At 44.6% G+C, this 14,122-nt stretch overlaps 1 protein-coding gene across 1 annotated transcript; it reads right to left on the minus strand.

Moving 5' to 3' along the window:
• Window positions 1-526: 526 nt before the first annotated feature.
• Window positions 527-13,763, minus strand: lemd3 (LEM domain containing 3). Its single transcript, XM_076296335.1, has 13 exons — window positions 12,308-13,763; window positions 10,463-10,503; window positions 10,268-10,337; window positions 9,634-9,710; window positions 9,357-9,436; window positions 8,825-8,970; window positions 8,563-8,664; window positions 8,265-8,367; window positions 5,031-5,209; window positions 4,112-4,193; window positions 3,791-3,896; window positions 3,416-3,494; window positions 527-3,106 (listed from the first exon to the last, which is right to left on the minus strand). The coding sequence occupies exons 1-13, from the start codon at window positions 13,755-13,757 to the stop codon at window positions 2,943-2,945; spliced, it is 2,679 nt and encodes an 892-aa protein (XP_076152450.1). The 5' UTR covers window positions 13,758-13,763; the 3' UTR covers window positions 527-2,942.
• Window positions 13,764-14,122: the final 359 nt, after the last annotated feature.

Below are 14,122 nucleotides of genomic sequence, written 5' to 3' on the forward strand. Positions count from 1 at the left end.
TAAGAAGCTTGCTCAAACATTACCATCCATGTTAGGATTAAATAATTAAGTAGAAGCTGCCATTTCTGAGCTATGCCTCATCAAATATATGGTCTTTACCATGACCAACTGAAACTTTCCATGTACAAAATTGAACCAAAACAAACATTCAAAGTTACATATACCTCTCCAAATATTAACACAATCACTTTTTCAAAACCCTACCAAACCTTTAATTAGACTTTAAACAAGACAAGGGACAAATTACATTAAAGCATTTGAACTTTAAAATGTCTGCATTGCTGTACACCTTCCCCTCTGGCTAGCAGGTTAGGAATATTGATTGACGCAACAGTACAATTTCAGTCCTAAGCTGCAGAATAGTACATACTAGTTACATAAATGTACAGTGTACACATAAATACATCAGATTACACCACACTGAGGACCGATGGCATGACACTAACCCAACATTCATTCTCTGTACAGACAGATGCAGCACCAGTCAATTGCAGACCTAAATAAAACAGGAGGGATAAACATAATATACAGCAAGGACAACCTCTGACTTTATTTTTTATTTTGAGTTTTTATTTATTTTTTACATAACATTAGCTCTGTGCAGTTGATCGTTTAAAAATGAATCTAAGGTCTCCCTAACTGACAAAAAAAGCTGACAAACACAAGTGTGCGCAATCTGAACAGATGAAGAGACAGATCAACACACATTATTTTTTAAAACTTGTGAAAAGGCATTTGGTTGGATGCAGACACTATCATTAAGCAACTTCCAGCATATTGCTGTCAGCAGAAGGAAAAAAAAAAAAAAAAACATCCAACCAAACCCCCTGTGTAGAGTGACCTTATCTCCTCTTAAACGATTATACCCATACTGACACCTACGCAATCCATATACATTCCCCAGAAATGCAGTGTCAGTCTTTTAATAAAGCACAAAGTTAAGGCACAATGAGGTTCTCTGCTGCAGGTAGTGTGCACCAGCCTTATGACATAGTTTGTGCATCAATTGTACGCTTTGCTGCAAATACTGCACCCTGTGATCAACTACACTGCATCTTCCAAACGAGAGAGAGAGAGAGAGAGAGAGAGAGAGAGAGAGAGAGAGAGAGAGAGAGAGAGAGAGAGAGAGAGAGAGAGAGAGAGAGAGAGAGAGAGAGAGAGAGAGAGAGAGAGAGAGAGAGAGAGAGAGAGAGAGAGAGAGAGAGAGAGAGAGAGAGAGAGAGAGAGAGAGAGATCAATGACAGCAGCCAGATGAACCTAGTAGCAATTCTGTAGTAAGAAACTATTCGAAACATCTCACAAGCAACTGGACATCACAGGTGAAGTGTTTAAAGACTACATGGGGCAGAGGGCCAGGAAACTGTATCAGAGACAACAGCGATACACCACAACCCCACCCACCCACCTACCTCAAGGATTTAAAGATGTGCTCTTGTCAACTGTCCAGCAACCTCCCTCCTCGAAATAAAAAACAATACACTGAACAGAAAGCAAGCTGCTTCCAATGTCCACAATAAAACTCACATCTAATCTGATTCTATCCATTGCAGGCCATACCATCAAGATAAACTGTTTGCCTGACCAAGGAATCTGAGCCTACGAACACAAGTCCAAACAGGCTTCTTTGGAATATTTGATCAAGAAGTTATATTGCATGGTCTCATTGGAGGGAACAATCTAACGCTCTCTATGAGACCAATGGCAGATGAAAAGCAACAAAAAAAAAATAAAATTCTTTCGCAATGCATTACGAGTGTTATTGTTCTCATGTACCAGTAGAGGTCTGTGTAGACAAATGTCAATGTCATCCTGTCACCAATCATAACAAATAAACATAGTTGCTAGAGATAATATAAAATATATATAACCATGGAATACAATGGAATATAGTCTGGCTGGGAGGACTTCAGTGAATACTGAGCGAGATACATGTAGAGACGGGATAAACCCAGCAACAGCATGCTGAGGACAGCCGCTCAATCACCAGTATTTTCCTCTCGGGAAACTAGGCCGAGGTGGATCTCATCGGGTCGTTACCCTCTCAAACAACCATCGAGCCCAGCACAATCTTAGTCAATACATCTCCCTCCATCTCTGAAGAATGGATGCAAACAGTGTTACTATTTTCTTGGCAAGAAACAGAGAGCTTATGTGTTTTTTTTGCATTCTATACAGACAAATTCAACCTCCACCATTCATACATTATATATTTACAGTACCCCCAAATAAGCGTTTGTGCATGCCTTCCTTGTTTGACTAAAACTACAAAAAAAAAGGATTACATCACAAAAAAAACATCTGTAAGAAATAAACATCCACATTTTATGTTACAATTCAAAGCTTAAATATAGGCATACTTTAACCAGCACATGCAGCTATGCAGAGCCCCGACTTACTCCACTGATCATCAGGAGAGAAAGGGACGTTTCATAAAAACAGTGGGAAAGAGAGCGCGCACGCGCGAGAGAGAGAGAACTGCATCTCTCTCATATATACCTTTTTAAATATGAACATTATAACTGGAAGCCACATCTCCTTAGATCCATAGAGTTTATGTATTATAAAAAAAGAGGAGATAGAAACTGTGTCCACTGCACCAGGGAGGAGGTGAGCAGGAAAGCAGGGCAAAGCATTTGCTCGCTCGCGTGTAGCTCCGACTAGTCAGTCACCCCTTCAAGAGCACGTTCTGGAGAGGCCCTCAGGTGTGCCCTAGCAACCCCTCCCACAGCTACTGGCTGGCGGTGCCCGGCAGAGCGGCCTCCTCTGCGCTCCCCATCCCCCCCCCTAAATATGGCTGCCTCGGCCCGGAGCTCTCACGCCTCCTGGTCAGAAGAGAGGCCCGTGTGCAGCGGGGAGCGGGGAGGAGGGAGGGAGGGAGGGAGCGGGGGGAGTGGGGATGGGGGAGGTGCGAGGGGAGGGGGTGGAGGGAGGCGCAGGGCTCCTCAGGAGAAGCTGAGGGAGTTGGCCGAGCTGGTGCGGTGGCGGAGGCCGGACATGGTGTCCATGTGGCTGCTGGAGGGCTTGAGCGGCGTGGTGCAGCCCACCGCCTGTGGGAAGCGCTGGTGGTAGCGGTCGAGCCGCAGGTACTTCACCGTCACCAGCTTACCTGCAACACAAGCACACACACACACACACGAGGACTTCAGACATGCATACACACTTACTTCGATTGCATACCCATGAAGAGGATATCATGGAAACGGTTTAACTGTAGTGGGTTTGCTATAGCTGCAATATAATGATACAGACTTTCTACTTACTCGATTGCATTTTTATTGACCCTGAATACACTACAAAACTGCATAGGAAACTGAGCAAACTGATTTCCTGAGATGATACTAACATAGTTCCCCATACTTCACCCATCTGAATGTTAACAGACGTTAAGAGCAAGTATTTAAGTTCAAGGCCTTACCGTCAAACCATGAGCCATGCAGTGCCTTGAAAGCCTTGCCCGAGTGCTCTGCTGAGAGGCACTTCACATAGACGCAGCCCTGGAAAGGACCAGAGGGACAGATAGTTTGGTGACATTCGAAGAAATTTTGGGTGTGGCCATTCCTGGTCATTTTTAGCTCCCAAGACTCAAGTGATTGAACAAGAACAATAACACAGGCTTTACGCAAACAATCATTACAAAACCAGAACCCTTAAAAAGAGTCAAAGTCCTTTTAATCATTTCAGTCAGACTGAAAGAGAGCCTGAGTGATCACCAGTGACCGGGGTTCATCCCAGTATATGTATAGCACGTCATGAGGAGCGCGACTCTTCAGGGCCAGCAAACGCAACCCACCTCTCGGGAATTTTTGTCAACGGCGATGTGCACAATCCCGTCGTTGTCGCTGCATTTCTCAAGAATGGCTTCGTGGATGGCCAGGTGCCAGTTCTCCCCAACCTCCCTGAGTGGAAGGAAGACCAGAGGGAGTGGTCAATGCAATGCCATTAACATGTGCTACAGTATATTATGTGTAGTAGAGCTACTATGGAGTAATTCATTGTTTACTCACTAAAGAATCAATTACTGCATAGGAGTTCCATTACACATAATATAAAATATATAAAACTAAAAGTTTAGTGGATAGCCTGTGAGCATGTGTAAAGATGAGCTACTCACATGACAGGGTCAAACATGTTGCGGATCTTCAGACATGGCGTTAAACTGTTGGGTGGAGAGTTCCTCTTGTCCAGTGGGAATGCTGAAATAGGACACCAAATCAGGCAAGAATTAATGAACTGCATCCCAAAAGTGTTTGCATTCAGTCATTATGCAAAGACCTTACGTGAAATATCAAAAGGCTTGCAGAACCTAATGGGCAATTTAAAAGGGCTAAAGGTTGGAAAAGGGCTTATCAAGTACAACAGGGTCTGAGTGTGAACAGCAGCTGCACTGCAATTTGATTACAAACAAATACTTTGACTTGACCATGTCATGGGGCTCGGACCAGGCAGGTACATGCTGATTCTGCCCTCCCAGAATGGGACCGGTCAGTAGTGAAGTGTAATAGTCACAGACACGCAAGAGGACAGATCATCAAATCTGCTTTGCAAACCTGAAATCTCATCTCAACCTCCCCTGAAACAAGGTCATAAACGGCTAAAATGACTATGCTTATGGAATCTTTTCTAGCAAATGACATTTTGTTCATCTCAAACAGGGTATTGTACCATGAACGTATCATAAACCAGCAAGCCTGTTTCAGAACATTTAAATGTTTGTGTAAAGGCCCCAAACTATCTGAATAGAATATTCCTAACTGCCCTGTTGATGCATTTATCATATGGGGGGACAGGCGTACCTATACTTTGCATTTATTTTTTAACCTGTTGAGGAGTACGGTCACAAATATGTGATTAGAATGTTCGCGAACCGAGAGTTCCACATTATGATGTCACAATTACCCTCAGAGATTTTCCCCATAGACTGTATAAGGAACACTGAAACTATAGATTGTTTGCGTAGAATTCTAGAAGGAACCAGGAAAATAATTCACTCCTCAACAGGTCAGGACACTTGAATGCAGCTGGGTCAGTACCTTTGCCTTGCCACTGTTTGGAGGGCATCATGGACATCTTATCGCAGGACAGAGGGGGCTGCAGCCAGCGCCACACCTCGCGATCAGCTCCCTCCACCCTCTGGGTCTCGGTGCGGATGCGCGACTCATTGGCCGCCAGGAACTTCACGGATCGGTCCCACACCTTCTTCATCTTCTTCCTGTGGAAACAATCCCAAACGCACACACACACACACACACACACAATCGCTGTTATTCAGTGAGCAGGGGTCAGCCACACACATATCCAGTCAGCCAAAACAAATCAATTGCGTCCAAATGAAAAACGTGAGAACAATCAATTCTGTAAACTAGCTTGGACAGTGATTACATTATCTCTCATGTATTAAGGATGATCAACATTGCAATGATGGTACAGTTAAAGCCTTCAGAACACAATAGTGCCAACTGTTTGGAAACAATATTGCCATCTAGCATGCTAGGAGGCTTTAATAAGCCTTTTTGATGGTTAGTTCACTAGTTTTAGACAAATACTCCATAACGCTGCATCAAAACGAAGTAGGTAGCACAGGACACATCCATATTTGGACCCATGAGTATTACAGAAGGGCAAAACCAGGCGTAAACAGAGTGACAGTAGGGTTTTATCAAATGCTTCACACGTGAAGTTGTTTTCCATAAGATTGCAGACAAGGGACTGGGAAAATGCATTAGATCACTTTCAAAATACATCTGCCTGGGTAGGTGGGACAGGAACATTCTCATGACAATTCATTCGCTACATGAATGAAATTCAGGATTGCACTTACCGTAAAACTTCAAATAATAGCCGAGTCCCAAATGGACGCCTGTCTCTTTTAAAGGCCTGGCATGGGTACAGGTTTGGGTTAAAGGCCGGTCTCCAATAGACGCCTGGTCTGTTTTTTAGTTCCGGGTTGTATTAAAACCCGTCAGATCGTCTGTTTAAAGCCCGTTGCAGAAAGGAGTTCCCAGTCAGCACACATACCTCTCCAAGCATGGAAAATAACTGAACAGCTTAATTACATCGCGTTCCATTTAGAACGTCTTATTTTGATCTTACAAACAGCGGCGGCATCTCACTATCAATGCGTGTCGTAGTTTTACATCTACTGGAGATCTTCTTGTCTTAATTATGATCGCGTTCCATTTAGAACGTCTTATTGGGTGTGAATTAGATGCTGCACGTCGTTGCAAGCTGTCGCAAAGCATTCACCATGTCTAGTCACATTTGCAAGGTTTTAGAATGTTGCATCAAGTTGCTGTAATAGAATGTTGCAGCTCATCTCGTTGCTAATCTTTGGTGTGATTTGGGCTTGAGTATGGTGCAGACTGCGCACGCTAACGTTATGATTAGATGGCATTAAAAAACTGCGTCTGCTTTCTGATCTTACACATCACACTTCACCAAGATGGTGGCCATTTCAGTAGATTTACTCACTAACATTGTTGTGGAAACACAATAAGCATGGAAACTAAATGCACACTTCCTGCAACTGCATTAGCCTAGGCCTACTTGAAAAGTTACTCTAGTAAGTATTCACATGAAATAAAACAATAAAGCATTGAGACCATTCAACAAAGCACACTGGGTAATAACAAATTCAACACATTAACTTGTTGCTATGGACTCGTCTCTAGGCTTCCTCAGTCATTGTAAAGCTGCCGAAGCTGAACATTATCCAAAACTCAATTTCTCAGACGAGCGTCAATTTGGGAGCTTGCTACACTCCTTCCTTCTCAAATGACTTGAAAAGGCCGTTTGCACAATTTCACAAATAATCACAGGGACCGAAAAATACCTAACATGCCAACTTTTTCCGGGTTTATCATTTTAACGTTTCCCCGCTGTCTTGCCTTTTTAATATTTTCCCGTAGAATATCCCATATTACTGTAATACTCTCATAACATTAGTGCTGCATTCTGGCCTGTCTCTGTGTTGTCCTGTTGTTACCCCTTGCCCTTCCAGTGAAACATATGTATTCAAATCATCGTTTTGCTTGCTTGAATGAGAACTCAGAGTGATGTTAACCTAGGCCTATTTAAGTTAACGACGTGGTTGTCGTGAACACGATTCATTAGCGCTTGCAGCGTTCGGCCGTAGGCTATGCCTACGTGCGCACCTGCCAGGCTACTCAGCTAGACAAAGAATTCCCCCTGTATATTCACTCCAAGTTGGCCTACCATAACTTACCAACTACACTGTAGACCATAAACTGGCTATTTATATGACCAAATGTATTTGTTCAACTTTATGAAGCAGAATTACGCACTGCTACTTGGAACGTAACACATTTTTGTTGGCAGGAGAGAGAATGACAGCATTAACAAATTGCACTTGTTGCTGGTTACCAATAAATACTATATATTTTTTTGCAAACAACAAAAACAGAAAGGATGGAGACAGCAAAGCTAGAGATGGGCAGGAACAAGGTCAATTGGTAGAAATGCTTGTCAAAACGTTAGGAGCTGGATGTGTGGATGAATGAAGCACAAGTATGCTTTATGTTAATCATGCACACTGTTTAAAGTTAGGCTACACGGTAAACTACAAGTAAACCAAAGTTAAATTTAGCTTTTTTAGGGCTGGATAAAGTTGACCAAATAGATATAGGCTGTTAGGCGTGAATAAAGTAGGCTACTTTGTTGCTCCAACCCTTCCAACGTTAATGGGGACGAATGTTGACATTTTCCGTATTTTGCGTGAGAAACCCGGGGAATCTCCCTTATTTTCATTGTTCAATGTTGACAGAGCTATGGAACGAAAGAGAACGTTATATGGTGACAGAAATCAACAATCAAACAAGCCACTTTGATTTTTTGCTGTTTTCATTAATACAAAAGATGGGTGACCCTCCCTCCTAGACAAAAAAAAGTTAGGTGACCCTCCCCTCAACAAAGAATAAAAAGACATGACCCTCCCCTATTTTCCTCCGGTGACCCCGTTTATAAATAACGAAAGGGAATTAAAGGCCTGTCTCATATAGACGCCTGTCTCTAATACTAGCCGGCGAAATTTGGCGATTTGGGAAAATAAAAGCCCGGGCTATTATTTGGAGTTTTACGGTAATTCAGAATTACACCATTTTAAACTTTTCTGAATCCCCTAACCCATGAATATCCAACAAGATCTGCAATTTTTCAACGCACAGCACTGAAAACACTGTAAGCATTCATCATCTCCTGACTGCTTTATGTAAGAGCTAAGGCTTCCTTCATTCAAGACAGCAACCCACCTCTCTTGAGGCTGAACCAGCGAGTCTCGCACATGTGGGATGGGCAGGTAGGGCAGTAGGTCTTTATTCTCCTGACAAGCCTCACTGTGGCTCCGGAGAACGTCTGGAAAACACACACACACACACACACACACACACACACACACACACACACACACACACACACACACACACACACACACACACACACACACACACACACACACACACATCATAGATCACTGTCATTTAGTCCAAGACAAGAGTAATATGCCTTCTTTTCCAGAAGACTGAGAGGAGGGCTTCCACTGTGCCATACCTATGATTCTCTCCACCATGTCGTACATTTGCCTGGTCTCCTCCTCCTCTCTCCTCCAACGGTACTTCATGTAGCTCAGCAGGCCCCAAACAATCCCAATGCCTGCACACACACGCACACACATAACCAAACCGAGAATGAGGGACTTCAACAAAGAGTCTAACGATCCAACTATTTATAAACTGTCTCAATGTCATTTCATTTGGGTGAAACATTTTCACTGAAACCCATCCACCAAGATTCTGGTGAGTCGACTGCGTACCTGCAAGGATGAGGAGCACTCGGAGGATGACCGTGAAGAAGGCCCTCCGGAAGCGGCACAGGAAGGTCATCTTGGGGTGCGTGGACTCCAGACGGCTTATCTCGGACACGTCCGTCACCACCTCCTCCGAGGCGCCTGGGATCAACCTGAGCGGCGGGAAAAGACACAAACTCTTTAGGTGGCCCACTCCCTGCACAAACCCCTCAGCCACGATGAGATAAAACAGAGGCCCAGGCGCCTGCCATAGTCTACTGCAGCCTATAACAAAGTAGCCTGGGATCCAAGGCTGCTTTATTTCCTAGCATCAGCAGTAATCATATTAGCACAGCCCAGACAATAATCTGCAGCTAGACTTGGCTCTTAACATTACATTTCATTACATTCAAATGCAATTACTTTTGAACGCTCACTGACAATGTATGTGCACTTATACTATAACACGCATCTATTTGTGCCAACTGGCAGCGTTCTGCCTTTCCAACATGCATGACAGAAATCACAGGATTTGAAGAAGAAACATATGTGAATTTACCGTATGCCAACATCCTCTCCAGTCCGAATTATCCATTCCAAAGCAGTTTCTACAAGGCCATCATAGGCTGCATTTTGAAGCTAAAAGGGAAGAAAAAGCAATTGACAGATTGATTAGATGTTGATGTTCTACTCCAGTGATACCAGAGACATTTGTTTGCTATGGGAAGAAACTGGTAGTAAAGTTTACGGCTCTGCTTTCATACTTAATGCAAAACAGCAACCAGTGTTGGTTCAAATGACTACCCAGCCTTTGCATTACTAGGGTAGAAACAAACCTTTAAATATTCTTTAGCATCGCTCATGGTCAAGCTTCTGTTTAACACAGCCTTCTGATCTCCACAGTCATATTCACCTGTTGGATGTCAGCCGCACAGTTGGTTAGAAATGGAATCAGTCTTTAAGACATACACTACCGGTCAAAGGTTTGGGGTCACTTAGACATTTCTATTCCACTCCATTACAGACAGAATACCAGCTAAGATAAGTTTTTTTCAATCAGGGCAGCAGTTTTAACATTACATTATGTGCTTGCATAATGGCACAAGGGTTCTCCAAAGTTTTCTCAATAAGCCTTTTAAAATGATATCAGATTAGTAAACAGTTTGTGCCTTTGGAACATTGAATGAATGGTTGCTGATAATGGGCAATGTAGATATTGCATTAAAGATCAGCCATTTCTTTTTACAACAGTCGAGAACCCTTTTGTAATTATGTAAGCACATAATGTAATCTGAAAACTGCTGCCCTGATTTAAAAAACAATGCAACTGATCTCAGCTGGTATTCTGTCTATACTGGAGTGGAATGGACATTTCTAAGTGACCCCAAACTTTGGACCGGTAGTGTACAATGGAGCCAAATAAATAAGTTTTGTTACAAAGTTGTGTAGTAACTGAGACAAGCATCTTACCTGCAACACTGGCAAGGTGATCATGTAAATGAAGCAGTAGTTTGAGGATTAGGTCTTTTTCTTTGTTGGTCTATGGAATTCAAGATAGATGATTTCATTATTACAGCAATCTGACAGTACTGTCAAAAAAGTAAACATTCTGATTGCATAGTGCTTTGCAGCACATGCACATAGGAATCTTAAAACCACACTTACATAACTTTCATCAAATGCTGTGCCAAACGGGTGGTTCCGAACTGCAAAAGAGAGGGACAGAAATTCTGATCAGACGACGTTCATGTTTTTCGAACCCAGCTCCAAAACAGTCTGGCTCCACTTAAAGGGTTACATCATGTAAAAGATGAGCATCTTTCCCAACAGTGCCTTGAGTGGGAGTGACTACTGTGCAGACGCTGGTCGCCTCACACTTGAGTCACAGTCTGGACATGGAGATCACTCCACCGGCTGGATCCTGCCCAAGCTGAGCTGGGTTACAATGTGCATGCCCCGACCACAGGCACAGACAGCGTGTCTGCGGCGGCCCCGACAGCCAACACTGGACCTGACATCTGAGGACTGCCGACAGGAGTTTCATCAGCGGAGGACGACAACAAACTGTCCTCATGACCAGGAAACGCTTCACAATTTACATTCAACAAGCTCAAAGTTTTGCAACTAACATTTCCATGTATTTTACATAGAACCCATACACTGAGCAAGTGATGGTCTTCTCATTTGGGCAAAGATGGTGTAAGAATCTAACAGCGTGTCTTGTCGGCTACAGACTAGGCCTATTCCAGAAAGTCGCCTTGATAAAGATTACACTGGACGACAGGTAAGGCTATGTAACATTAAACGTCCTTATCCTGTAATAACAGAGGCTGTGTGTGTGTGTGTGTGTGTGTGTGTGTGTGTCTAGGGCTGAAATCAGGCAAACAGCCAGGGAAAAGGCTGGTCACTCACTCGCTTTCAGTTAAACGAGCCCAGACCCATCTACTCCTGGCGTCTTTGGAGAACCAAACAATTAGGCCACTTTAGCTCGTCTGTGACCTAGATGTCTGCCACTCACACCTCCGGCGTAACCCTCTCCCTGCACAACCCTCCCAGTGCACCTATGGCCCAGGCCAGGCGAGGCCAGGCGGCATTGCTCAACCACCAGAGCCCCGACTATCTGTGCCATCGTGCTGCACAGCGGGAGGCCTGAGAAGAGGAAACAGGTGCGAGCCCTATCCATGGCAACCTTATCAGGAGTCAAAAATGAGAACAAACCCAGCACGTCTGTTTGCACACGGATGTATTACAACTCTGCAAATAGTGCCCATTTTAACTGCTCGTGTATGCTTCTAGCGTCATGCTCAAGCTAACTGGATATCGTAACGATAAGCTCAGGTGTAAGCACAACAATATAGGCTTACTCAGAGCCAAATGTTAGCTAAATGAACTTGCACTTCACTGAACCATCCCAAAACCAACCTGAGGGATGACTGGCTGAAAACTGAGAGAGGAGACTTGGGGGCCTTGGGGGGAGGACAAGGCATTAGCACCTGGCAGGTGAGGTTTCCCCCAACGACTACACCACCACATGGACTGGACACCATGTCCACCATGGACTTGAGGGCACTCGCTGCTTTTGAGTGGAATGATTTCATTAGCTCTGGGAATCATGCCATACATAAAGGTAATGCTCTGTTTAACAGGTCAGAATTATCTGCCCAAAGATAATTGTTTGAGGGTGATTTAGTTTCTGCATACCACCATCATCTGAGAAGGTGTGGCAGATAGGGTGACACACCACATACCTGTTCTGGCATTCTGGTATTCCAAATTGACTCATTATTCACATTAAAATGAATGCCACACCAACCACAACTATTTTGGACATGCCTCAGACTGCAGCCTAAACATTTCAGATAGACAAAAAAATACATTTGAAATATTGGAACCCTGAACCTGAAATGACTTTAGCATAAGGTTTGGACTGTAGCATGTAAAATATAACAGCCTGAACATGAGAATATATGCAGTATTTTAAAGAAACCTGAAGTATTTAGGCATACTTACTGACAACATCCCCATCTGAAGCGCCAGACCCTCTCATGCGCAGGTACATGAGGCCAAGCAGCACGAAAAACAGACAGGCAGCAATCAGAAGAAACATGGAAAGGTAGTGAGCACTGAAACCTCCAGTTGTTGAAACCTCTTCCCTTTTAAATTGCTGCAGAAGCTCTTCTTCCGGAACAGATAGCTTCTGTTTGTGGGTCGGCTGGCTGTATGCATGGTTCGAGCCCGTGTGATTCGAATGGTTGGGCCGGTAGGTGCCCGAGAGGCTGTTGTGAGGGGAATACCTATGTTTGAACCCGATACTAAATCTGCTGCTGGTAGTTGCCCCATCTCCGCTATCAATATGATTTTTGAGATATCTGGATGGACTACTGTTACTTCCCTCCCCTATGCTTTCGTCCATGATTCCTGAGGCGTACACAGACCTTCTGGGATGGTGGCGGTTGAGCAGGCCACTGCTCAGGGAAGACTCTCCAACGCCCGTGGTTTCGTCGTCGTCCTCCTCCCCCCGCGCCCTGTCTAGACTGCTAGCGTCTGAAGTGTCATTTACTCGAATTCCGACTGCCATTTTTCCCTGACCGCTTAGAGAGCCCCTGAAAGTTTTGTAAGGAGAATGTGTGGCTTTCGTATGACTTCGCGAGGAAGTCAGTCGGCGTTCTCGCTGACGCTCTTTCTCCGTGCCCCCCTCCTCTTTCTCTTCATCCGAATCCGAGTAATCCCCGGGAAGCTTGCTGGTATGCAACGTATAAGACGCCCTGCTGCCGTTCAGAGCCCGAGTGTCCCTCTCAGTCTCCTCCTCGTATTCGTCGTCTTCATCGACTTCACCGTAAGCCCTACCGTCTGTCTCAGTGCGTGCGGTTAAGGATTTGTCTCGATCGCCCCACCAAGAAGATCCGGTGGCGCCTCTCAGACTATCTAGGAGCGCGGGCGAGGAGTTGTTCACACTGACTCCTGGGCTTCTGCGAACGCCAGTGGGTGTTCCTGTAGGCCTTGTCTGCTGGCGCTGCGAGCCGGAGCCTCGGTCTCTCCTACTACTGCTATGGTTTGGGCCTTGCTTTTTCTGAGAGACCTCGGCATCCGATTCATCGGAGCTAAATCCCAAAACGAACTTCCCACCCCCGCTTGTACGCTTTTCGTTCAGGGTCGGGCGCCCGCCGGGGCTCCGGCTTGTGCTCAGGTGCGTGACGTCATTGCTGGCTGGCCTGGCTTTGGGTCTCGAAGCTCCCGCCGCTGTGTTGCTGCTATTACCACTGCCACCGCTGTTGTTGTTGATGCTGCCGCTGTTTCGCGTTTTCCCGAATCTAGATCCACGCTGTTGTTGCTCTTCACGTAGTTTCTTAAGTTTTTTCAGGTAAACGGGCCGTGTATTCTCCGAGATCGGACCTGGGAAGAATCCAAAGCGCTTTAACTCAGAGAAAATCTCCTCATCCGTTAACTGTGCAGACGCCATCTTAGCTCGAAACTCACACAGAAAGCTGTGGAGGAAGTGACGTAGATGGAGCAAACCCAGACGGTAAACTTGAAGAAAAAAAGTAGTTCACTGAACTTCCACAGCGCAGCCGATTGTCTGCAGATGAACAACCACCTGCCCAATTACATTGCAGGGTGTTATCTTTTGTTAATACACTACGCGGCTGAGGTGCAAAATGTTTATACAAAACGGCTCTATAAGATTAGGTTAGATATGCATCCATAGTCTTTTTATTTTATTTTAACCGCATTAGCTAAGAAGACACACACCATTTCCCCCCCACAATTAATCATGCCCTGTAAAGCAATGGTAAGAACAAAAATTCATCGATTAGCCTACAAAAA

Source organism: Alosa pseudoharengus, unplaced genomic scaffold (genome assembly GCF_046254945.1).
Source record: "Alosa pseudoharengus isolate Yale_2024_CS ecotype anadromous, Long Island Sound unplaced genomic scaffold, YU_APseudo_1.1 YU_APseudo_1.1_scf_20, whole genome shotgun sequence".
In the NCBI taxonomy this organism is placed as follows: domain Eukaryota; kingdom Metazoa; phylum Chordata; class Actinopteri; order Clupeiformes; family Clupeidae; genus Alosa; species Alosa pseudoharengus.